General features: G+C 38.7%; 1 protein-coding gene across 8 annotated transcripts in view; it reads right to left on the bottom strand.

Annotated features, from left to right (window-relative positions):
- The window catches only part of ANLN (anillin, actin binding protein), a 63,804-nt gene that overhangs the window by 37,146 nt on the left and 1,549 nt on the right, over window positions 1-25,109 (bottom strand). For 7 of the 8 annotated variants that reach the window (XM_001169875.7, XM_009452893.5, XM_009452894.5 and 4 more), the window contains exons 2-8: window positions 20,012-20,165; window positions 17,042-17,356; window positions 9,896-10,281; window positions 8,503-8,728; window positions 5,757-5,947; window positions 5,295-5,402; window positions 607-733 (exon numbers count right to left, since the gene is read on the bottom strand). In XM_001169875.7, coding sequence (XP_001169875.2) covers window positions 607-733; window positions 5,295-5,402; window positions 5,757-5,947; window positions 8,503-8,728; window positions 9,896-10,281; window positions 17,042-17,356; window positions 20,012-20,165 — 1,507 coding nt within the window. The remainder of the gene's footprint in view (window positions 1-606; window positions 734-5,294; window positions 5,403-5,756; window positions 5,948-8,502; window positions 8,729-9,895; window positions 10,282-17,041; window positions 17,357-20,011; window positions 20,166-25,109) is intronic. The other variant, XM_016957268.3, reaches the window with a different exon arrangement.

The following is a 25,109-nucleotide window of genomic DNA, read 5'->3' as shown; positions in this document are numbered from 1 at the left end:
TAAGATGAGGAACAAGACAAAGATGCCTGTTTTAACGACTTCTATTCAACACAGCATTGAAAGTCCTAGCCAGAGCAATTATGCAAGAAAATAAAAGGCACCTGAATTAGAAAAGAAGGAGTAAAATTATCTCTATTCACAGATCACAGGATCTCACATGTAGAAAACCCTGGGCTGGGCGCAGTGGCTGACCCCTGTAATCCCAGTACTTTGGGAGGCCAAGGCAAGCAGATCACGAGGTCAGGAGTTTGAGAACAGCCTGGCCAACATGGTGAAACCCCATCTCTACTAAAAATACAAAAATTAGCTGGGCATGGTGGCAGGCGCCTGTAATCCCAGCTACTCGGGAGGCTGAGGCAGGAGAATCATTTGAACCCGGGAGGTGAGGGTTGCAGTGAGCCAAGAGATCACACCATTGCACTCCAGCATGGGCAACAGGGCAAGAATCCATCTCAAAGAAAAGTGAAAAAAGAAAGAAAACCCTAAAGATTCCCCCCAAAAAACGTTAAAACAAACAAATCCAGCAAAGTTACAGAATACAAAATCAACACACAAAAATCATTTGAGTTTCTACATACTAACCATGAACAATCTGGAAACACTGACCTTTAGGTTCTGTACTAGAATTTTTGGCTGGTATCTGGTTTTTGGTCACCTTTTCTGTTACTGGAAGTGACTGAGTTTTTGAAACACCTTGGTGTTTTTTGAGGGGAGTGCTCTGACAGTGAGTTTCCTGCAAAAAGCAAATGAAAAGTAAATTTTATTTCTCAAAACTATATATTTTATCTTTCTATGTTATTAAATGAAACAAGATTATTATTAAATATTATTCTGTATAAGTTTCCTTAGAACCAAAGAGACAGTGTATGTGAATAGGCCCAGCCTTGTTCAGAACACAACAAACCCTCAGTGCTAGTTCACATTCTTGGTAATTCTCAGTATGTAAAAATTTTTTTGGAGAGGAGGTAGCAAGAAAGAATGAAAATTCATATCAGGGCTCAGTTTTAGATAAGCCAATCAAAGTGAAAGCCTCTCCTTGAAGTCTGGGTATTTGGTAGAATAAAATAAAATAAAATAACAATAAAAAAACAAAGTGAAAGCCACACAAAGGGAAAAACACCCACCCCTATGTCACTTATTTCAACCCACACCTATAACATCTGGTGACAGCTCCTACACATCAGGATTCCATTTAATTATCAGTTACCCGGAGGGCAAGAGCAAGAGAAAACAAGGACAAAACAGATCAGAAGGTAAGGAAAGAAGAGAAGAAAACATTCCCTCGTCTGAGTCTTTTTATTCATTAGCAAGGTTATTTAAGAGGAACATTCACTATTTTGTATGTTTAAAGACTTTATATTGTTGTACAGATTATTTCAGCAAAGAAATAAAAGAAGACTTTATGAATGAAGTCATAGTAGAAATAATCAAATAAGAGTAAAATAAAGGCAGCTAATACTTATACAGAGCTCAACATGTGCCAGCCACCTTTCTAAGCACCTTATATCTATTGCCTCACCTAATCTTCTCAATAACCCTCTATGTTAGGTACTAGTATCTCCATTTTACAGATGAGAGAACTGAGACACAAAAAAGTTAAGTATCTTGCACACAGTTAGTGACTGGCAGAGCCAGTATACAAACCCAGGTACTCTTGTTCCAGGTCTAGTTCCAGACTTTATTGTCTCTCAAGTTAGAAGCAGCTTTGGTTGTGTAAAAACAATGTAATTAGCATGCAGATGAGTGGATTAAAAAATACATAAAAATCTTTTAAAAACACAAAAAGCAAAGTAAACGATCAAATGCTTCCACTATAAAATCTATGGTCTCATATCTCATCTAAGCCTCAATACTACCCCCTATTCTTCCTGTGTCTGAGTCAGCTCTCTCTTCTTTCCTCCAGACAGTATTTCCCCTGTCACCTTCCCTTTCCTAAGGATGAATAAAACAGGAGCTTTCAGCAGAAAGTCCATCAGTTTTTGCTATCCTAACTCTAAGACTACCATCACCCCTACATGCTACTTTCCTCCTTCCTTTTCGTCACACAGGAGATTGTCCTCATCAGTTCTGTTCCCTTCACTGTGCTGAGTTCATCCATTCTCACCTCATCCCATCAATTATCACCCCTTATCCCATCACACAAATTGACTTAGGTCTCAGAAAGGACAAAACACATACAAATCATACTTTTCTTCATCTCTTCCAGCCACTACCTCCTTTATCACCTCCATTAGGACCAAACTTTTAAGAAATGCCTGCACTCACTGGCTCTGCTCCTCATGCCCGTTCCCTCCTCGAAACAGCACCACCTGCATGCCACCTTCACCTCTTCACTAACACTGCTCTTGCCACGTTACAGCAAACTTCTTGCTTCAAAACCCAGTAGATTTGGCTCAACCCACATTTGAAACGTAACAATACCAACCATGCCTTCCTTCTCGAAAGTTTTCTTTCTTCCCTTGACTTTATTTCGTTTTTTTTTTTTTGAGACGGAGTCTCACTCCGTTGCCCAGACTGGAGTGCAGTGGTGCGATCTCGGCTCACTGCAACCTCCGACTCCCAGGTTCAAGAGATTCTCCCGCCTCAGCCTCCTGAGTAGCTGAGATTACAGGCACCCGCCACCAGGCCTGGCTAATTTTTTTTGTATTTTTAGTACAGATAGGGTTTCACCATGTTGGCCAGGTTGGTCTCAAACTCCTGACTTCAAGTGATCCACCTGCCTCAGTCTCCTAAAGTGCTGGGATTACAGGCGGGAGCCACCACGCCGAGCCCCTTGACTTTAAAGACACTGCCTTCAACTACATTTTCCTCCTAGCTCTTTGGCTGCTTAGTCTGTGGAGACCACAGATGAGTGCTCTGCACTGTTACTGTGTTCAGAATTTTGTTTACATGCATATGTGCAACTTTCTGGGAGGAATTTCACAGGTTTATTGGGAATTATTTAGTACAAAATAGTTTAAGAACCCTGCTCTATACTTTCTAGAGACACCGGCAGAAAGCCATGAGAATATGATACACTGGCAACCAAGTAAAGAAGGCGCTCCCAACAGTAGAGTGATCGACAATGTCAAATGCTACTAATCAACTGAAAATTGATTAGTAGGTGAAGATCACTGACAAACGTGATAAGCATACTGAGTCGTGGAAGGAGTGGTGGCAAAGCTTAAGCAGATAGAATTCTAAAGAGAAGGGGGAAACCTGAAAGCAGCAAGTAGGAATAACTTGTAGAAGAGTCTGCATGACATGGAGGCAAAGAAAAGGAGGGGAATGGGTTGCGAGAGTTGTTTTTTTTTTTCAGATGGCAGATAATAGCTTGTTATATGCTGATGGGAAGGATCAGCAAACGCATTTCTTCCTTCCTTCAAATACAAGTTTGTTGAGCCCTGTTGAGCCCCTAGTCTGAGCCAGGCACTAAGAACACAGAGGTGGAGAAGACTCCCATAGGCAGTGGTGGAATGCAAACTTACAACATTCACAGGAAGATAAATATTCTAGTTGAGGTATACACAGGATGACATGGGTGAAAAAAAGTGGGACACTTTGAGAAAAGGAAGAATTCCTAGAGGGGATTAAAGTTTGACCTATTCTTAATGAAGTAGGAGCTCACCAGGGAAATATTCCTGGCAGAGAACAGAAGGCAAAGGCAGAGAGATATAAAAACATGGGTATATTTGAGAAACTGCAAATAGCCTGCATGGCAGGACTGAAGCATACCTGTGGAGGAGCAGTGGGGAGGAGCCAGGTGAGGAATCATTCTATATGTCAAGCCAAGCAGTTTACGCATTTTTTCTGATGATGACTATGAGGAGCACTTCAAGATTTTAAGCAAGTGAATACATGAATATGCGTCTTTTAAAAATATTTCTCGGCCGGGTGTGGTGGCTCACACCTGTAATCCCTGCACTTCACTTTGAGAGGCTGAGGCGGGCGGATCACCTGAGGTCACGAGTTCGAGACCAGCCTGACCAACATGGAGAAACTCCATCTCTACTAAAAATACAAAATTAGGCAAGTGTGGTGGCGCATGCCTGTAATCTCAGCTACTTAGGAGGCTGAGGCAGGAGAATCGCTTGAAGCCGGGAGGTGGAGGTTGCAGTAAGCCAAGATCGTGCCATTGCACTCCAGCCTGGGCAATAAGAGTGAAACTCCATGTCAAAATATATATATATATATATATTTCTCTGGCAGCAACTGATAAGGTGGATTGGAGGGTAGCGAGACTAGAAGCAGGATGTTCAGTACAAAGCTACGGCAGTAACTTCGGTAATAGCAGAGGAAAATATGGAAGACGAGGCAGGTGGGTGACAGATTTAGAAAACTTATCACTGCACGTGTGTGTTTATGCATATGTGTGCTAGGGGCAAGCAGAAGGGAAGACACAGTAAACAAGAGGAAGAAGTCAAGGAAGAACTTCCAGATTGTTTTAGATGACAAGGTATAGAGCAAACCAACAAGAGAAGACAGAGACTACAAGGGGAAGATACTACAGCAAAGCACAGCAGGCTTTGCTAGCCAACCACACCTAGAGCTCAGGAGAGATATCAGCACAACGGAGCTGAGCATCATCAGCATTTCAGTGATTATCGGAATCTAGGTATGTGGACAGGGAAGAGATGTTCCAGAGCAACTGAGAAAAAAAGGTTGAGATCAGAACTCTGGGAAATGTGATTTGTTAAGCAAGTGAACTGATAAAAAACAAATCAATCAAGTAGATCTTTCTCAAAGAATACTGGTTAAATTTACTGTTATTTTACTTTCTATTAGTCCCCACTGTAAATATAATTCTATTAGCTTAAAAACATATCCTAACACAGTACTTTGTAGACATGTAAATTAAACAGAACACAGCTTACATTGTAGAGATTTTGTTGAAGGCTGATTAATGAACTTTGACTGGAATAAAGAGCAATCTGGGAGGTATGTGGTGACTGAAAGGATCCCAGATAGTCTAAAGACATGGTGTCTGGGGAAAGGTAGACTCTCGAAATATTTTAGAACCACCATCTAAGTGGAATATTAAGTAGACTCTGAAATCAAATGAATGATGAAAATAATTTTTGTAAAATTTGATTTTAAGGTCATCAATGAATATGGTGAAGAGTTCCACTGAAATAGAAAAATATCACAAGAAAAGCAAGAGTTGGTACACACATTTAAGGGATTTATAAACGAAAAGTGACAGAGTTAATTGGAAAAGAAAAATGTGTAAAGAATTATTTGCCAATACAGAACTACAAATTAGATCCCAACTATTTGGGGACCAAGTTCGTTTTTATATTTCTTGTTTACATTACCTGTTTGGTTTCTAGTTGTTTGCTTTTTGAGTTTCCGCCTTTTTCTGCACTCCATATATTGCCCTTGTCAAATCGGCCACGAAGACATGCTAGTTCTTTTTGACGTTCCTAAACCCATCAAAAGCTGTATTTTACACAAGAGCCGGTAGCATGTTTAACATCCAAACACTACTAAAATTTTCCTTGTTTTCAGTTTTAAACTGTTTAAAAAGTTTAAACAGTTTGCAGTTTAAAAAGTTCATAATACACATGGAATTCAGGACAATATTTCTAATTTGAGATGAGTGATACTGTCTACGGCCATACCACCCTGAATGTGCCCAAACTTGTCTGAAATTAGTGATACAGAAAATCAAGATGCTACTTATCTCAGTCAAAAAGACTGGCATCAGAACCCATTTTGATTTCTAGGTTCTATGCAGAGACCATGTGATGAATAATGTTAAATGCAGTACACCATACCTGCTTGAGCTGTTGTGCTAAATGGGTAGTAGATGAAGATGTGTCTTGCTTGAATAATCTTTCTTGGATGGCCTTTGTATTTGGAGTAATAATGGGGGTTCTGTGGGGTGTGCTACGAGCTGGACTTTCTTTGCTATGTTCTTGACAACGCTCTCCAAAGCGTTCCAGGAAAGGCTTAATTCCTGTTCCTCCTACAGAAAACACACACATTTTTGGAGGCTATTCAAAATAAAAAATTATTACGATTTCTATGGAAAAAGTTCTAAACTACAGCTTCAAAATGCTTTGATTCTATCAGGAATATTCATTCACAAAGTAGACTATAAAAATACTTCAAAAATTTAAAAAGTTTACTATTCTATTTAAGTACATGCCCTAAAACCTACTCATAGAATTTAGTTATTTAAAAAAAAAAAATTTTTTTTGAAAAGGTAGAATGAGGAGAGGGCAGTAGGGCTTAGAAAACTCTCAAACTGAACAACCAGAATTTAAATAATTAGAAATTGACTGTATATTAATAAATCTACCTTCATCACAAGGTGTGCTGGCCATGGTAACTTCCAACAACTTACATATATCTATAGTCAATTTATTTTACCCTGCTTTTAGGAAGCCTAACGTGAAAATAAAGGAATTTTGCCTTTTTTTCCTTCAGAAGGAAAATTAGGGATTATTCATTTTATCAAAAGGACACCTTGACTTTACAGTGTCTTAAAATAGTATTCAGCTGGGTGCAGTGGCTCACACCTGTAACCCTAGTACTCTGGGTGGCCAAGGCGGGTGGATCTCTTGAGCTCAGGAGTTCGAGACCAGCCCAGGCAACATGGAGGAACCCCATCTCTATAAAAAATACTAAAATTAACCACTTGTAGTGGCATGCCTATAGTCCCAGCTACTTGGTGGGCTGAGGCAGGAGGATCTCTTGAATCTGGGAGGTCGAGGCTGCAGTAAGCTGAGATCATGCCACTCACTGCACTCCATCCTGGGTGACAAAGTGAGACCCTGTCTCAAAAACAAAAAACAGCAAAACAAAACAAAACAAAACAAAAAACCCCACAGCACTCACTGAAATAGTATGAAGTAAATTTAAAGTAGGGCAAATGGGGCCTATATCACTCCCATTAAGAGGATTCTAAGGTTGTATTATAAAAAAATAGGCTTATCTATATCAAAGATTAGCATATATTTTCCTATAAAGGGCCAGGCACTAAATATTTTGAGCTTTGTGGGCCATATGGCCTCTGTCACAACTATTCTGCTCTGCATTACAGAATGAAAGCAACCACAGAGAATATGTAAGTAAATGGGTGTGGCTGTGCTCCAATAAAACTTTATTTGCAAAAACAAGCAAAGGACAGAATTTGAGCCACGGCCATAATTTGAGGACTTCACCTATCACTTATTACTACTTCAGGCCATATTCCAAACTAGAGTCCATTAAGAATACAATGAAGTATCTAAAATAAATATCTCTGAAACCCTGGAAATGTGATTCTGGGTATATCCAGTAGCCAAGAACAATGAAAAAGAATGCTTCTTATCTAAGCTTAAGTCTTTAGAAAATTGGGACTAACTAGTCCTATTCCATCTGGGGATCTTGCTATTGTTTCCAATTCTCATTCTGGCTCAACTGGAAATTGCCGATTTCTACCTACCCCATAACCGCTTCCCCACTCTCATTTCTGTTTACTGCCCCTTTATGATGAACTATAGTTTCTGCAGAGGTTGTATTTTCAAAAAGTTAAACCTTAGAATTAAAAGTCTTTCCAATGAAAATGAATACAGTTCAGAATAAACTCAATTATCATATATTTTAGTCCTGTGTTTCTCAATTAACAGTACGTGGAAGTGTGCCAGAAGGTATAAATCACCACAAGATAAATATGGCATTTCCTGGAGTATCAGTTTACTATGGTAAGAAATTTTGTTTTATATGTAAATGCTCACACACAATATACACACAGATAAATATAACTGGGGGATGAAGAGAGGTTGATTAATGAGTACAAATATACAGTTTGGCAGAAGAAAAAAGACCCAGTGTTTGATAGATCAGTAGGGTGACTATAGTTTACAATAATCTATTGTATACTTCAAAATAGCTACAAGAGAAGAATTCAAATGTTTCTAGCATAAAGACAAGTATTTAAGGTGATGGATATCCTCGTTACACTGATTTGATCTTTACGAATTATATGAATGTATTAAGTTATCAAATGTACTCCTGAAATATATACATCTATTATTTATCAATAAACAGCAATTTTTTCAAAAATTTCTATCATTTATCAATTTAGTAAATAAATAAAATTAGAAGTGGAGTCATTTGCATGCACATTCACTTCCCTCTGCTATTAGAGGTGCCTTCATACTCAAGATTGAGAAGCACTGCTCTGCACACTTGGCTACAAGAATGTTTCTCCATAATGCCCCTAAAATGTGATTTCCAGTTAAACATGCATTGTCTGAATCAAAAAATATAGAAAAAAAATCTAGCATGATCATCCTGGAAAAAGCATGTTTGAACTGTTAAAATGTAACATATTAAGTCCTTTGACCAGTAAATAGGCTAGTCTACGTTAATAAATATTCATTGAATCAACTAAAGCTGAGGTCTCATTTGGAACATTCAGGCATTGGCCCTGGCAAACCATTGCTGTACCATTCACCATTGAATATTTAAAATGCTGAGAATAGATATCCTGAATATAGTCAGCAATAACTAAATTTTTTATAAATACGTAACCTGGTGTCGTAGATTTGTCTTTAGATTGAGATTGCAGACAAATTTCTCTACTTAATTCTCCCTTGGACGGAACTGTCTGGGATAAAGTTGACTTCACAATTGGTTTCGATACCCCCGTTTTCAGAGGACTAATAGGAGTTTTTGGAAGTAGCTCAGGATTTTGTCCCTCACAACTTTTAGCATCAGTGATAGATGTAGTAGATTTCACTGGAGAAGAAGTAGCTTTCTGAAACATGAAAACACTTAGGGTAAACAACATTCACAATATCTAAAAATAGTCCTATAACAAAACAATTCAAGTCCTATTTACTTGATAGCCTTTATGTAAGATTTATGAAAATGAAATGATTTTGCTCTCTAATAGATCAAACAAATTTGAAAGATTTGGGGGAAAAAACCAACTTAAAAAATGCTATGATTTAAATCATAATATGTGGGTTAGTCTGCATAATATACTCATGGGTAATGAAGTAGTAGCAGTATGATCACTCTTTATTTAAAAAAAAAGTTTTATTCATATTATTGCACTAGTACCTTTATCAAATTTTTAACTATATTAGACCAAATTACATTTTAATTAAGTCAATAAAAATTTAACAAAATAGTATCATGTACTTCATAGTTAATAGATTAACTACTTATACATAGCCAGGTACTATGCTAAGTGCTTTATGACTCTTATTTAGCCCTCCAAATAACCTTTTTTTCCTATTTTACATATAGAAAAATAAAGCCCTGCAATATTAAGCACCTTGTCCAAAGCCACACTTCTAATTATGTAGTACAGCTGGGATTCAATGCAGGTCTAATTCTAAAGCCTAGCTCTACACTAAAAGACAATGGTCAGAAACACGAAATTACTTTTCCTTTTTATTTAAGATTGTTTTTTGAAAACTGTTGAGGTAACACATGCACAAAGTAAAAGTTTCAAACATTTCAAAAGGATATACAGTGAAAGTATCACACCCTGTTTGGCAATTTGCCTTCCTGGAGGCAACTATAGCTACTATTTTGTTATATATCTTTTCAGAAATATTTGATAAATTTGTATAAATTTCTCATATATATATTTAAAGCATTATAACAGAGGACTTAATTTTCAGTGCTCTCCTTAATGACTAAGAAGAGGCTCTATCATTCCATTATAGACTCTGGATTTGCATCAAATTAGTATAACTTCAGCTGTCAACTGCTCATTGATCTTGGGATGGGTACCCAACTTAAAGATTTTCACTTTCTAAGAAACCGATATCTTACAAATACATATAAACTCACTATGCATCTATTATAAAACATATATCTACCCATCCACCTGCACATACACACAGATGTATTATACCACTCATAACGAAAAAAGAAAAGGCTTCCCAAGACCAAAATGATACTGACTTACCACAGAGCTGGAAATTGAGGCATTAACCAAAGACGCATCATCAGCACTTGAGGATAGGGCTTTATTCAAAGAGGCATCGCCATCCCTTTGGGAACAGAATGTAGCTTCCTGCTTAACACTGCTGCTATTGATCCTAGCAGATGCTCCACTTGCAGAGGAAAATTTGGATAAACAAGCGGTACCAGGCTGTTCTTGTACACTGTTTTGTTTTGCAAATGAGTGATTTACATCATCTTCCCAGGAGCAAATAGTTGCAGCAAGATTGGCCAGACGGCCCCTTCTCCCAACTGGAGTTGCCGAGGCATTTGAAAGCAGAGGTTTGGGAGGGGAAGCAGCCTTTTCCTCTGATGGCATTGGTGAGAAGAGTGAGCTTTCAGGAATATCATCTGAAAATGTTTTCAGAAAAGAGTTAAAAACCATGTTTAAGAGTAATGCTTACGTATAATACCAGGATCACTCTATGCAGAATTTTCAAATGAGATTAATAGGTTTAAGAACCAGTGAAAAGTTCTAGCATGCATGAAACTTCCAAGTTATTTAAATTTGACAATATCTTTTTAAATCAAATGATATTAAATCTGAAATTAAAAAAAAAACTATTAGACCTATTTTTTCCATTTTTCAATGGATCATGAATAAGATAGGTTATATTTTTAGAATGAATTAATGGTGTTATATATAACATTGCACAATTTAAGATTATGTATCTCACAGACTTTTTGTTTTAAAAATGGATTAGACCATTGCTGTACAACAGAATGTTTGATTGTTCAATACAGTAACCATTAGCCACTAGTGACTAATGAGCACTTAAAATGTGGCTAGAGCAGCTAATAAACTACATGTTATTTCATTTTAATTAACTTAAACATCCACATATGGCTAGCGTCTTCTGTATTGGATAGCACAGGGTTAGATCAAATCAAAAACAACCAAATGTTTTTCTGCATAGTTACTTCATTTGGAGAGAAATCCCAAATAGTGATATTTAACTGACGAAGATTCTAGGCCTTCCCTAGAGCATGTATATAGGGAAGCCAAGGTTCATAGCACTTCCTACTCCACAAATTCAATCAAGGAAAGAGGAATCCCTCCTGTCCAAAGCTTCTACTTCTGCTGAATTTTCAATTCTGCCCCTCCAAAACCTTCTCAGGGATCTTGCTCGAAATAAGCCCTCTCCTTCTCTACAAACTCTTGTCTGCACATGAGCACAGTCATGAGTTGTTTAACAATGGGGATACATTCTGAGAAATGCATCATGAGGTGATTTTGTTATGTGTACATCTGTACATCACAGAGCACACATCCACAAAAATGGTGTAGCCTACAATATAGTTAGGATATGTGGTAAAACCTATTGCTCCTAGGCTAAAAACCTGTACAGCATGTTACTCTACTGAATATTGCAGGCAACTGTAACACAATGGTAAGCAAACATCTAAATACAGAAAAAGTACAGTAAAAATACATTATAATGAGACTACCATTGTATATGCAGTCCACCACTGATCAAAACGTCAATATGTGGTATATGACCATACAGTAGCCCACGCCCTATCTTCAGTTTCACTTTCCCAGTTTCCTTATCAGCAGTCAACTGTTATCTAAAAATATTACATGGAAAATTCCAGAAATAAACAATTCATAAGTTTTAAACTGCACACCGTTCTGAGTAGCATTATGAATCTTGCACCATCTGACCAGGATATGAATCCTTTGTCCAGCATATCCACACTGTATATGCCACCCGCCCCATAATCACTTTATAGCTGTCTTGGTTATCAGATCGACTACTGGAGTATGCAGTGCTTGTGTTCAAGTAGCCTTTATTTGCCCTAATGATGTCCCCAAAGCACAAGAGCAGTAGCAGTAATGCTGGCAATTCAGATATGCCTAAGAGAAGCCATAAAGTGCTTTCTTGAAGTCAAAAGGTGAAAGTTCTCAACTTAATAAGGAAAGAAAATAATACGCTGAGGTTGCTAAGATCTATGGTAAAAATGAATCTTCTTCCATGAAATTGTGAGGAAGATAAAAGAAATTCATGGAGTTTTGCTGTCGTACCTCAAACTATGAAAGTTATGGCCACAGTGTGTGTAAGTGCTTAGTTAAGATGGAAAAGGCATTACATTTCCAGGTGGAAGATGCACAGAAAGATGGTGTGAATGATGGCAATTGGGTTCGGTACTGTCTGAGGTTTCAGACATCCACTGGTGGTCGTGGAACATATACCCAGCAGATAAGTGGGGAGACTACTGGATGCTCAAGTCTCTCTCAACTTAGAAATAAACATACCGGCAAGGTGCAAAGGGCCCGTGCCTGTAATCCCAGCACTTTGGGAGGCCAAGGCAGGCAGATCATTTGAGGTCAGGAGTTCGAGACCAGCCTAACTGACATGGTGAAACCCTGTCTCTACTAAAATACAAAGATTAGCCGGGCACGGTGACGGGCGCCTGTAAACTCAGCTATTCGGGAGGCTGAGGCAGGGGAATAGCTTGAACCCAGGAGGCGGAGGTTGCAGTGAGCCGAGATCGTGCCACTGCACTCCAGCCTCGGTGACAGAGCAAGACTCCCTCTCATAAACAAACAAACAACAAACAAACAAACATCCCGGCAAGGAGCGGTGGGCTCATGCCTGTAATCCCACCACTTTGGGAGGCCAAGGCGGGTGGATTGCTTGAGCTCAGGACTTCAAGACCAGCCTGGGCAACATGGCAAAACCTACGAAAATAGTCCCAGCTACTCGGGACACTGAGGTGGGAGGATCGCTAGAGCCTGGGAGGTGGAGGAGGTTGCAGCGAGCTGAGAGCATTACCACTGCACTCCAGCCTGAGCAATGAGACAAGGCTCTGTCTCAAAAAAAATAAACATCCCCTCATTGATATACATCCTCTTTAACTACCGCCCCTCTTTCCCTGCACAATATTCACGCACCACTTAACTCACTCAACTGACCTTCTGCCTATACCACTGCCCTGAAGTTGGTTTTGCCATTGTCACTAGATGCCAGTACACACTTTGCAGGCTTTGTATTTCTTGACATCTCTAAAATATATCACTCCCTTTCTATTTGTGACATCATTCTCTACTATCCTTCCTGGCTTATCCTTCACAGTCTTGCAACTACCAAATACCTCCATTTGGCTCTCCCACAGATATCCCAAATAACATATGTGAAGTTGAAATTGCCCCGAACATATTCCTCCTCATCTTAGGAAAAGACATCACTAACTACCCAGTCACTGAGGCCAGGAATCTGACCTCTTCCTCCCTTCTCCCTCCACCATCCAGTCGTTAGGTCCTAGAGTTTGTCTCCTGTATCTCTCAAATCCAGCTTCTCCTCTTCATTTCCACAGGCCTTCACTCTTTGCAACTAGATTATATTATATTTTATTTTTTGAGAAAGAGTTTCGCTCTTGTTGCCCAGGCTGGAATGTAATGGCACGATCTCGGCTCACTGTAACCTCTGCCTCCCGGGTTCAAGACATTCTCCTGCCTCAGCCTCCCAAGTAGCTGGGATTACAGGCATGCACCACAGAGTATAGTTACAAGAGCTAGAGGTCTTATTAAGCCCATTCCTAAAATATGACAATAAAACTGTCATCTGCTGATAGGACAGTGTTTATTCTAGGGAAAATAACAGAGGTATATACAGGGTATTGCAGGGAAGGTGGTGGTCAGGGAGGCTTTTCTGGAGGAGGGAGAGACTCGTTAAGCTGGACTCTGAAGGACAACTGGCTTCAGAGAATGGAGATAATCTAGTCAGAAAAACAAAAATGTATAGAAAGCAGAGGTAAGTAACATGAGCAGAGTGTGTGTATAAGTAGATCCTATTCTGGTGTTTAAAGCAAGCAGTAGAAAAGCAAGAGTTACATTTTTTTTCCATTCTGAATGTGTCAAAATAGAGAGATACGTTTGAAAAAGAGCAGGTCCAGATTGGAATTTAATCAGGAGGTGATGGGGAGGTCCTGGGAGAGTTTAAAGCAGAAGCAGGCAAGTGTTTTAGAAAAATCGCGCTGGTGTGAAAATTGAGGAGGGACTGGACAGGGCAGAGGTCTGAAGCAGGAAGACCAGTTGGAAGGCTAGTATTATAATCTAGGTGCAGGCAGGACACGGTGGCTCACACCTGTAATCCCAGCATTTTGGGAGGCCGAGGCGGGTGGATCACCTGAGGTCAGGAGTTTGAGACCAGCCTGGCCAACATGGTGAAATCTTGTCTCTACTAAAAGTACAAAAAATTAGCTGGGTGTGGTGGCGTGCGCCTGTAATTCCTGCTACTCGGGAGGCTGAGGCAGGAGAATTGCTTGAACCTGGGAGGCAGAAGTTGCAGTGGGCCAAGATTGTGCCACTGCACTCCAGCCTGGGAAACACAGCAAGACTCCACCTCAAAAAAAAAAAAAAAAAAAAAAAAAAAAAAAAAAAAAAACAGCTTTATTGAAGAGGCAATGTTACAGCTCTATTGATTCCCTGTGCAGAGCAGGGCTACCCTGTAGGCAGAGAGTAGCAGTTCAGGGCAGTTTTACAATCATATTTATACCTACTCTTAATTGCATGCACATTAAGGGGCAGCTTATGTAGAAATATCTAGGGAAGGGATAGTAACTTTTGGGTCACTGCCATGGAAAGGGGTGGTAACTCCTGGGTGTTGCCATGGCAATGATGAATTGAAATGGCACACTGGTGGGCGTGTCACTGGAAAGCTGCTTCCCCCAGGCCCTGTTTTAGCTAGTCCTCAATTTTTTTTAAATTTCTTATTTCTTTGTTGTTGTTGTTATTTCTCTATCTTGTCCAGTGTCCAAGTCCCGCATCTGGAGTCGAGTCCTACCTCTTACCTCACCACTGCTAAAATAAATAGGTATTAATTGACACCATAGACTATGCTATGTGCCAAAAAACATCAGGTGGCCTGCCGAGGTGGCTCACGTCTACAATCCCAGCACTTTGGGAGGCCGCGGCAGGCGGATCACCTGAGGTCAGGAGTTCAAGACCAGCTAAGACAACATGGTGAAACCTCATCTCTACTAAAAATACAAAAATTAGCTGGGTGTGATGGCATGTGCCTGTAATCCCAGCCACTCGGGAGGCTGAGGCAGGAGAACTGCTTGAACCTGGGAGGCGGAGGTTGCAGTGAGCCGAGATCGCGCCACTGCACTCCAGCCTGGGCAGCACAGTGAGACTCTGTCTCAAAAAAACAAAAACAAAAAAATCATCAGGCAGGTCACAGGAGTTAAGAGCTCTAAAGTCAAACCATTGGGATTTGAATTTGAGCTGGCTAACCGTGGACAGGTTTATTAGCCTCTATGAACCCAGTTTCCTTCTTCTATAAAATGAAGATAAAAGTGGTATATATCTTCAAGATTATAAGAATTAAATGCTATTAGAATAAAAAAATTTATATTAGAATAAAAAATATTTGCAATACCTAGCATTTTACATACTGTTTGCTCTTGAGATTATTATCATCACTTCCAGAAAACATAATCTTAAACTCTCTGCTGCCTAATTCTTATCAACATTTCAGTTAAAAGAATTGATATGTATGGAAGACTGCCTGAAATATATGTAGTCCATCTGGTTTAATCCAGTCTAAAATATCTGTCATCCATCCAGCCCCATTCTTCAGATCACTTGATCTCAATTCTGGCTATGCATCAGAATTACCTAAAGAGCTTTAAAAAAAATAAGACAAAAGCACATCTTTGAGCTCCACCACATTTCTGAAATTCTAATCCTATGGTCTATGTGATTCTGATACAATCAGCCAGGCTGAGAACCACCTAAGGAATGCTTCCTTGGGTGAGGCCCAGTAGCCACTGAGCTGTCTGCAAGCACCGTGGGGTCTACCTGCACTGTGCTAGCTCACTTTAGAAATGCTTCTACTGCTGGATGCAGTGGCTCATTACTGTAATCCTAACACTTGGGAGGCCAAGGCGGGTGATCACTTGAGGTCAGGAGTTCGAGACCAGCCTGGCCAACATGGTGCAACTCCATCTCTACCAAAAGATACAAAAAAAATTAGCTGGGCATGGTGGCACACACCTGTCATCCCAGCTACTTGGGGGGCTGAGGCACGAGAATCGCTTGAACCTGAGAGGCGGAAGTCGCAATGAGCCAAGACTGTGCTGCTGCACTCCAGACTGGGTAACAGAGTGAGACTCTGTCTCAAAAAAAAAAAGAAAAGAAAAAAGAAATGCTTTTACTGAGCTTGGAGCCAGGACATCTGCCTACCTTAAGAAACCTTATAGGTTTATCGGTTCCCACAAAGTCATATTTAAGGACACATGAAAGAAAGTTCTCTCAGCTCTTAGTGCCAAATCGCAAGTCTTAGTGCCAAAGATGGTTCTGCTTTTAGCTTGTTAGTCATGTAACTGATAACCGTTTCATGTCTTCGCATAGGCCTCTAGCAAAACGAAGACTTTACAGTCTGCATTTAATAAAATGACTTTACTTTTCACTTCTTTGTTTTCCCTTCCCGTATTTTCTCTTCACCTTGACTTCATTTTTCTGGTTTCAAAATACAGATATTTTTATAAGTCATCTCAAAGCTTTTTTTTTTGTAACAAGGCAGGCGATAAGTGAAATTGATCATACCATAAATAACCCTGTTGCATAACTGTTGCTTTACTTCTCAGGTTCCCCTTCCGATTATAGGCTCATGAAAGGTAAGGATCAAGCCACTTCATTCGTTTCTAGCACTGTGCGTAATAATATACTTTGCAGGTGCTCAATTTATGTTTTTTGACATTTTATTTCTCCCCTACTGAACAGCATTGCATACCTTAGTCCCTCAAGTTTATTTAATTTTTGAATCCATGAAATAGGATTTCTTTAACATGGAGCTGAGGGTCAGCAATGCTAACAACACGTATAGTTTGTTCTCAAGTGTTTTTCATTGCAGATATTAAGGTAATACAGTTTTAAGATCAGGTTTCTATGAACTAGTCCAAGAACCTCATCGTGATCTACTTCAGTCTAAACATAACCAACTTATACTACTGGTAGACAAACCATATGCAAGCAAAGGATACTCAACATATAGATAAAACAAAAGCATTTATTTTTCATGAGTTAACTGATAAAATGTTCAACATATCAAACTGAATCTTATTGGAACAGATGTATGGGCCATACCATCTATACAATTCATACCTGTCATATCATCATTATCCCAACGGCGCCGTTGCTCTGCAAGTTTTTGCATACGTGTTTTAACTGAGGAGGCTGTAGTTGCTTCCAATCTTGAGTTCAGCCCTCTCCTCATGCCCAGCAGTGATGCCGGGACAGCAACAGAATCACTGATGGTATCTGCTGCTTGTGGCTGCACCTGAGGAGACACAGGACTTGGAGAACAAGATTTTGCAGATGTCGACTCAACTGGTTGTTTATTTTCCAAGTTAGAAACTTCTACTTCAGTGTTGTCAGAACAGCGTTTTTTTGATGGCGATGGTTTTGTACAAGATTTCTCTACATTAAAAAAGATGAAAAAAGACATTCAAATTTGTAATTTCTCACATGAAAAACTTGAGGGTAGATACTTAACAAATTAATAAAACATCACCCCTCCCTATTCTTTTAAATGATTTTAGTTACAACCAGAAGTACGTAAAACCCCATTCTCTTTCAGCAACTTAGAAATCTGATATGAAAGATCTTTTCAAGCAGACACAATTTATATTATAAAAACCTTAATGAAAAGATATTTAGAGCTAAGCTGTGGGGATGGAAAGGCATAAGAAGGATGCAATGGACTCTGGGGACTTGGGGGGAAGAGCGGAACGGGGGCGAGGGATAAAAGACTACAAATATGGTGCAGTGTATACTGCTCGGGTGATGTGTGCACCAAAATCTCACAAATCACCACTGAAGAACTTACTCATGTAACCAAATACCACCTCTACCCCAATAACTTATGGAAAAATAAAAATAAATAAAAGATATTTAAATAATATTTTCAAAATATATGCATAACACTTTATATAGTGTTAAGACAATAGTAAATAAAAAGTGCATACACACAGAATAAGAAAGCATTCTAACAGATTTTAAAGATTATACAGCCTAATCACCTCATCTTCAGATAAGAAAAATCAAGCCTAGAGAAATTCAGTTACCCGCCTAAAGTCACACAGCTGAGCCAAGTGTAGAAACCAGGTTTTCTGTTTTTGAAACATTCTTTCATGGAAAATAACTAATAAGCATGGTTAGAAGGGCAATTGGCTTGAGGTTTAGGATTACGACAGGAGACAGAAAAAGTGACTGAATTATCTGGTCAATACCAAACAAATTCACCAGTACAAATATTTAACATTTCATATTTCAAGCTTCTATGAACACCTATAAAATAACTGAAAAAGCCCTAAAATTAAAAAAAAAAATCTATCGGAACCATAACTATGACTGAGTTTCAATATATCTCCTGGAAAATTAATATTTTAAAAGAAGGTACATTTCATATGAGGTCAGTTTCATCAACTGCCTAAACAAATGTTCTGGCAGTGACCAAAGTAGTATCAGGGATAAATCATGATTGCCCTCGTTGACATCAACCTAAGTAAATATACATCATGAAACTTTCTAATCTATTTTTTCCCCACTCCACTTTTATGTCTCTTTTTTTCTTTTTTTGAGATAGCGCCTCACTCTGTCACCCAGGATGGAATGCAGTGGTGCAATCTCAGCTCACTGTAGCCTCAACTTCCTGGGCTCAAGCAATCCTCCCACCTCAGCCTCCTATGTAGCTGGCACTACAGATGTGCCACCATGCCCAGCTAATTTTTGTATTTTTTGTAGAGACAGGGTTTTGCTATGTTGCCCAAGCTGGTCTCCAACTTCTGAGCTCAAGCAATCTGCCCACCTCAGTCTCTCAAAGTGTTGGGATTACAGGCGTGAGCCACTACACTTGGCTCTTTTTTCTTTTCTTTTCCTTTTTTTATTTTTGAAACTTTCTAATGTTTTATAACTCACTTATGGATCTATTTTCTATGAACACATCTAATAATTTTTGAAAGTGTTCCTGCTTTAACATGCAATACCATCTGGAAATACAGAATTCTTCTAGTTTACAATTACCTAAAACAGTAAATGTGAACTTCTACCTAAACATCAAAATGTAGTTTTGAACTTCTACCTGAAGAGGTTTAGGTAACAGTGGTTTCAAATACATAGCACTCAATAGTACAAACCCATCTCACAGTGAAAACGAAGATCCTGGACTAGGGTCAGGCCCCTATTTTCCTGGCTGAATACCATATAATATGTAATGTATTTCCTTCACTCTCCCTTCAAAATGGATAAACGTATGAAAACCAATTCTTGTTCTATGATTAGCTTCCAAAATAACTGAGCTAGCCCCATGTACACTTCTTTGCTTTTTTTTTTTTTTTTTAAAAACATTGGTTTTGCCGTCTGTAATTTTTTCTATATTTTATTTTACAGTTGTATTACAGTATTTTACAGTCGTACTAAGGAAGATTATTATCTCCAGACTATTCTACACTCCAGGAAAAGACTAAGGAGGCTGTCTGATGCTGGCTGGGAATCAATCCTAGGATTGAGGAAAGAGTAAGACTACAGGTGAGTTTTTGTTTGTGTGTGTGTGTGTGTGTGCTTGTGTTTAATTCCATCACTTCTGGAGATTAACAACCTAAACTTTAGAGAGTTGGTTCAGCAAATAGAGGGGTGAAAAGGGTTCATTAAATGTCAAGCATGGGCAGTGTGCCTTCCATTGCCTTGCTGGTACCGGAGACACCACCCAAACTCAGTGGCCAGCTGTTCTGCCACCTCTGGGATAAAAAAACTACACACTACTGTAAGTATAAATGTTACCCTACTCCTTTATTTTTCTTCCCTTGAGGTTTTAAGGATAACTTCAGAATGAAGAAAATAAAGTTCAATCAATTAATTTAAAATATTTTTTAGAAGAAACCGTTCCAACCCTATAGGTTCTAGGCCTAATATAATAACTCTGAAATAGAATAGAAGGCTGTTATTTCCCCCAGAGGCTGTTACATTTGTCTCCCAAAGAGCTTGGTTCTTCTATATGCTAATGAAATGTTTGGGGCTTGTCTCCTTCAAAAGAAAAAAAAAGTAAATGTTATTTTTCCCCACAAAGTCTTTTACCTTCACCACCAGAGAGGGGCTGCTGGTTACTTGCTTCTGAAAGTGGCTGTCTAGCTCGCTTAGCATGAGTCATAGACCTTGGAGCTGCTGTGGGCCTCTCAGCCATTTTTCTTTGAAGATTCTCTCGCCTGGCACGGGTTCGCTCCAGCAGTTTCTACATAAATAAATATATCAGTGTTAAAACACAAGTTTAATCAAAGGTTCATAAAATTGCAGTATCTTCTAAAATCACCAATTGCCATACAGGATGACAGTTAAACACATTTCAAAAGTGAAATCCTAAGCAATTACGTCAAGATTCACTAAATGAGTACCCCAATGTCATAACTATTACAGGAATATTACAGGGGGAATAAAATATGTAAAGTTAGTTATATAAGATTTTTAATGGCCACAAATTTTTTCTGCTTTCATCAAAAGACAGAATCTATTTCTTCACCCTTGAATCTGGGCTGGCCTTGTGATCTGCTTTGACCAATAAAATATGGTACAAGTGATATTGTGAGACTTTTAGGCATCAAGAGATTTTACAGTTTGGGGTCTCTCTCTCTCTCTCTGCCACTAAGTGAACATGCCCAGGTTAAGTCTACTAGAGACACACGGCCCAGGTGATGGTCAGTATCAACTACCAAACATGTGAATAAGGCCATCTTAGACCATCCAGTTCCAGATAATCTGCCAGATCACTGAAGATTCCTGCATGACCACTGCAGAGACAAGCAGAAGAACAGCCCGGCTGAGCACAATACAAATTGTTGACCCACTGAATCATGAGAAATAAGAGTATTGTTTTAAGCCACTATGGTAGGCAAAATAATGGTCCCTCAAAGATTTTTTGTCCTAATACCCTAAACCTCTGAATATGTTGCCTTACAGAGCAAAAGAGACTTTACTGATGTGATTAAGAGTCTTTAGATGGAGATAATCCTGAATTATCTGGTCAGGCCCAACATAATCACAAAGGTCCTTATGATGGAAAACACAGAGGCAGGAAGATCAGAGTCAGGGAAAATATGACCATGGAAGCAGAGGTCAGAGTAATGTGATTTTTGGCTTTGAAGATGGGGGAATGGGACAAGCCAAGAAATACAGATGGCCTTTAGAAACAAGAAAAGTTAGGAAACAGATTCTCCCCTACAGCCTCCAGAAGAAACACAATTCCACTGACATGTTGATTTTAACACAGTAAAATCCATTTCAGATTTCAGAGTGAGACCCTGTCTCTAAAGAACTGTAAAATAATGAATATGTTATTTTAAGCCACTAAATTTGTGATAACTTGTTACAGCAGCAAAACTAATAGAGCCACTAAAATCTGGGGTGGTGGTAAGCAGCAAGAGATAAATAACATATTAGTCCTTTGAAAACATAAAACACTTCCTAAGAGGAAAGAAAAACAAAATAATCTTATGTTTTATTTAACTAAATATTAACATATAATAAAATGGTTTTAAATTGAAATCTTAGCCATTCCATAAAGTCATGAATACTCCTTTCTACTCCGAATCAACTGATGTTCCTATTTTAAGTCAATTTTAGTAAAGCTCAAACACAAGACCCTGTAAAACAATTCATTTTCTTTCAAATGCACACAACTAAAGGAGGTATGCAGATTATTATTACTGCCTTGCATACTCAGATACAGTAGTCAGTGCAGGCTGAAAAATTAAATTCCATTTGACTCTTTTTAATTCCTTAAAATACAGTAACAATTTTTTAAAAATCTGAGTATGTAAAAGAAATATGAGCTAAATTTGAAAGAAGGCACACTCTCTACTCTTCTTAAGAATGATTTCTAATTTAAAGTTCATTGAAAAAAGTGACACTAAATTGAAATGCTCTAATCACTGAAAAAATAATTTATGAACCAAATGGCTTCCAAAATACAAGACCTTCACCCGCTAAATAAAAGTCCTTCAACAAATTCAAGAATAAGCATATTGTTTCACAAATCCGTATATGTCCGATAATTTCCCCCCATGATACAATATGAGAACTAAAAATAAAATACTAATTCTCCCAACCAACTGAACAGATCCCCTCTTGATGAAGGGGACCCCAGAGAAACCTTAAAAACTGAGTTCTCAGCCATGATGGAACAGGAGGCCGCATGCACCTTGTTATACCCCTTCTTTTGCTGTTTAAACACAATAACTGATGAGCATTAATGTTAAATAGAGATCGTAAGACTGACAGAAGACTCTTTGTAGCAATAAGATATCAAATTATAAACAGGATCAAGCCTAGGCAACAAAGCAAGATCCTGTCTCTGCAAAACATACAAAAGTTAGCCAGGCATGGTGGGGCACATCTGTAGTCCCAGCTACCTGGGGGGTGGGGTGGCTGAAGCAAAAGGATTACTTGAGCCCAGGAGTTCAAGGCTGCAGTGAGCTGTGATCGCTACTGCACTCCAGCCTGGGTAACAGAGTGAGACCCTGTCTGTAAACAAATAACTAGGACCTAAGGCCATGCCAGGCAAGGGTTAAGTCACAAACTCCCTACACTTAAAAAATAAACTATCTTCTAACTGCCAAAGTTTTTCTTTTACTCTAGTAGCTGAACAAGCACTGACCTTGAGTTAAGCAATAAATATTAAAACAATTGCAGCTCATCTTCCATCAGACACTGACTAACCCTCCTGCTCCACAAGCTACAGCTACAGCTTTAATTGGACAAGAGATTGATTTCAATAAATCTCTCTCAGTAAGAAGACCACCAACCATGAACTGATTCTGGCCAGTTTACAGAGGCTGCTCACTTGAATGCCTTCATGTCCCCACCTCACCTTTTGACATATAGGGCCCAACTGTAATGTATTTACACGTTAAGTCTTCATCCCAAAGTGAACATGGGATGCACGTAACTGCACGTTTGTTCAGTACCCACCCATCAGGACGCCTTTGTAAATACTCATAGCTCTGCCTATAACCTGTTGAATATGTATACCTGGCTAACCCTTTAGGCATAAATCCCTGTTCCAGCTTCTCCTCTCTTGAAGTGCCTGTTTCCAGTCTCTGCCCGAAGCTATTAAATATGTTTCCCAGCCTGTCAGGATGGCCACACTGTAGGCTGTAAGCCTTTATAAGAAAGTCTCTGCTGGGCACAGTGGCTCATGCTTGTAATTCCAGCACTTTGGGAGGCCAAGGCAGGCGGATCACTTGAGGCTAGGAATTTGAGACCAGCTTGGCAAACACGGTGAAACCCCATCTCTACTAAAAATACAAAAATTAGCCAGTTATGGTGGTGCATGCCTGTAGTCCCAGCTACTTGGGAGGCTGAGGCAGGTGAATCACTTGAACCTGGGAGGCAGAAGTGACACCGAGCCAAGATTGCACCATTGCGCTCCAGTCTGGGCGAGAACGAGACTCTGTCTCAAAAAAAAAAAAAAAAACGAAAAAAGAAAAAAGAAATAATGTCTTCTTTCTAAATTAATAAATTTGTAATTTTTCAATTACTATATCTCTCACTTCCCAGATACAACACTAGCCTAATTATATTCATTCGTGGACATGCCCACATTCCATTCTGGTCAGTTAGAACATTTGTGAGTCAGTACAGCTTCAGTTACCATGAGCAGTAGGTCACAACAAAAGAATGTGATTTTGTCATTCAAACATATATGAATGTTCTATTGCTTACATTAGATTCAAAAATTCCCAGATTAAAAAAAAATTAAATAGATACACAAAAAAGTTCCCTAATCTGTGAAGTAAAGCTATAAACACTAAAGGTTATTAATTTAAAAGAAATTATATATCTGAAATATATAAACTCAATAGCTCAATAAATGTAAGTAGCCGTTCCTTATAATAGTATATCAGGAATTTTAAAACTCTTTTAAATACAAGGTATATTCCTTGAAATATCACACCTTTCTCAAACAGTGTAGGCATTAAAAAAAAAAAAAACCACTGCAATAACATATTCAAGAAGTAAGATAGCCCACATGTATGAATCTCAGATAACTGAAACTTATAGTCCCTGAACAACTTTTGCCACATACACCCCAAAGTCATCTCTGACAAATTTTTCTAGGAGATTTTACTGATTTCCTTGCCTTCTTTAACACAGTAGACTCAACATAAATTAAATTCTTATTATTTTCAATATGCTCTAGCAGCTCTTCCCCAGGGAACTTCATTTAATTCTGGAAAATAAGAGAAATTCCACTAAAAATGTTAGTGGCGTGTTGATTTGCATACTTATTTATATGCAGCCTGCAGACATAAAAGGATCTAAAGCGTCTACAATAAAATATGCTTCTGTGAAGTATTTTAATTATAGCTTTTTCTCTTTTAAGGTTTTTATAAAGAAAGTTCTGGATTGGTACACTTCACTCTGGGTTTCTTTGTAGTATTCTTGTACTGGGATGACTATCACCTGTGAGTAGAGCTTCAAACTCTTGACGTTATGAGTAGTGAGTTTATGGTTTTGTCACCTGGGCGACACTGCAAGACTCCGTCTTAAAAAAAAAAAAAAAAAGAGTGCCAGAACAGTATCAGCGACCACAGGGAGGAAGACCGATGCAGAACAGTCTTGTTTGAGGAAAAGAGAGTTTACCATGATTGTAACCTTTCTCAACTGAAGTTACCAAAATAATTAAGCCCTAATACCCCGGCGTTAATATGATAGACTTATTTCCTATGTTTGTAGGGTGGCATTGAATTATCCTTGGGAGAATTGAGAAAATAGTCTCTCAATTTTCCTGTGTACCATGGTTCTGAGAGGAAACCCTGGTTGAGAGAGTCATTTTATACTGACTTTCAGTTGATAGACAACTGTACCAGTAGCTCATTTCACTGTGCAAATGTTATGAATGCTATAATTAAGCACCCAAGAGTTGGAATCAATTCAAGTAGTTCATTCATTACCTATTAAGGAAAAGACGTCTAAGCTGTTTTTCCAACTGCAAGTGATCTAACTTTTCATAATACAAACCATACATATTTCTGAGCACATCCTAAAACGATCTAAGCAGGTAAAGTTTCTTCCAATTGAGATTTGTACTACCTTCAGAATGACATTTTTAAGTAAAATGAAGTGCAATTTTCAGCCAACTTAAAAATGCTTTGTTCCTGTCTGTTACTTAGGAAGACAC

This window comes from Pan troglodytes, chromosome 6 (assembly GCF_028858775.2).
Source record: "Pan troglodytes isolate AG18354 chromosome 6, NHGRI_mPanTro3-v2.0_pri, whole genome shotgun sequence".
NCBI lineage: Eukaryota > Metazoa > Chordata > Mammalia > Primates > Hominidae > Pan > Pan troglodytes.
This window is presented reverse-complemented; position numbering and strand designations above follow the sequence as displayed.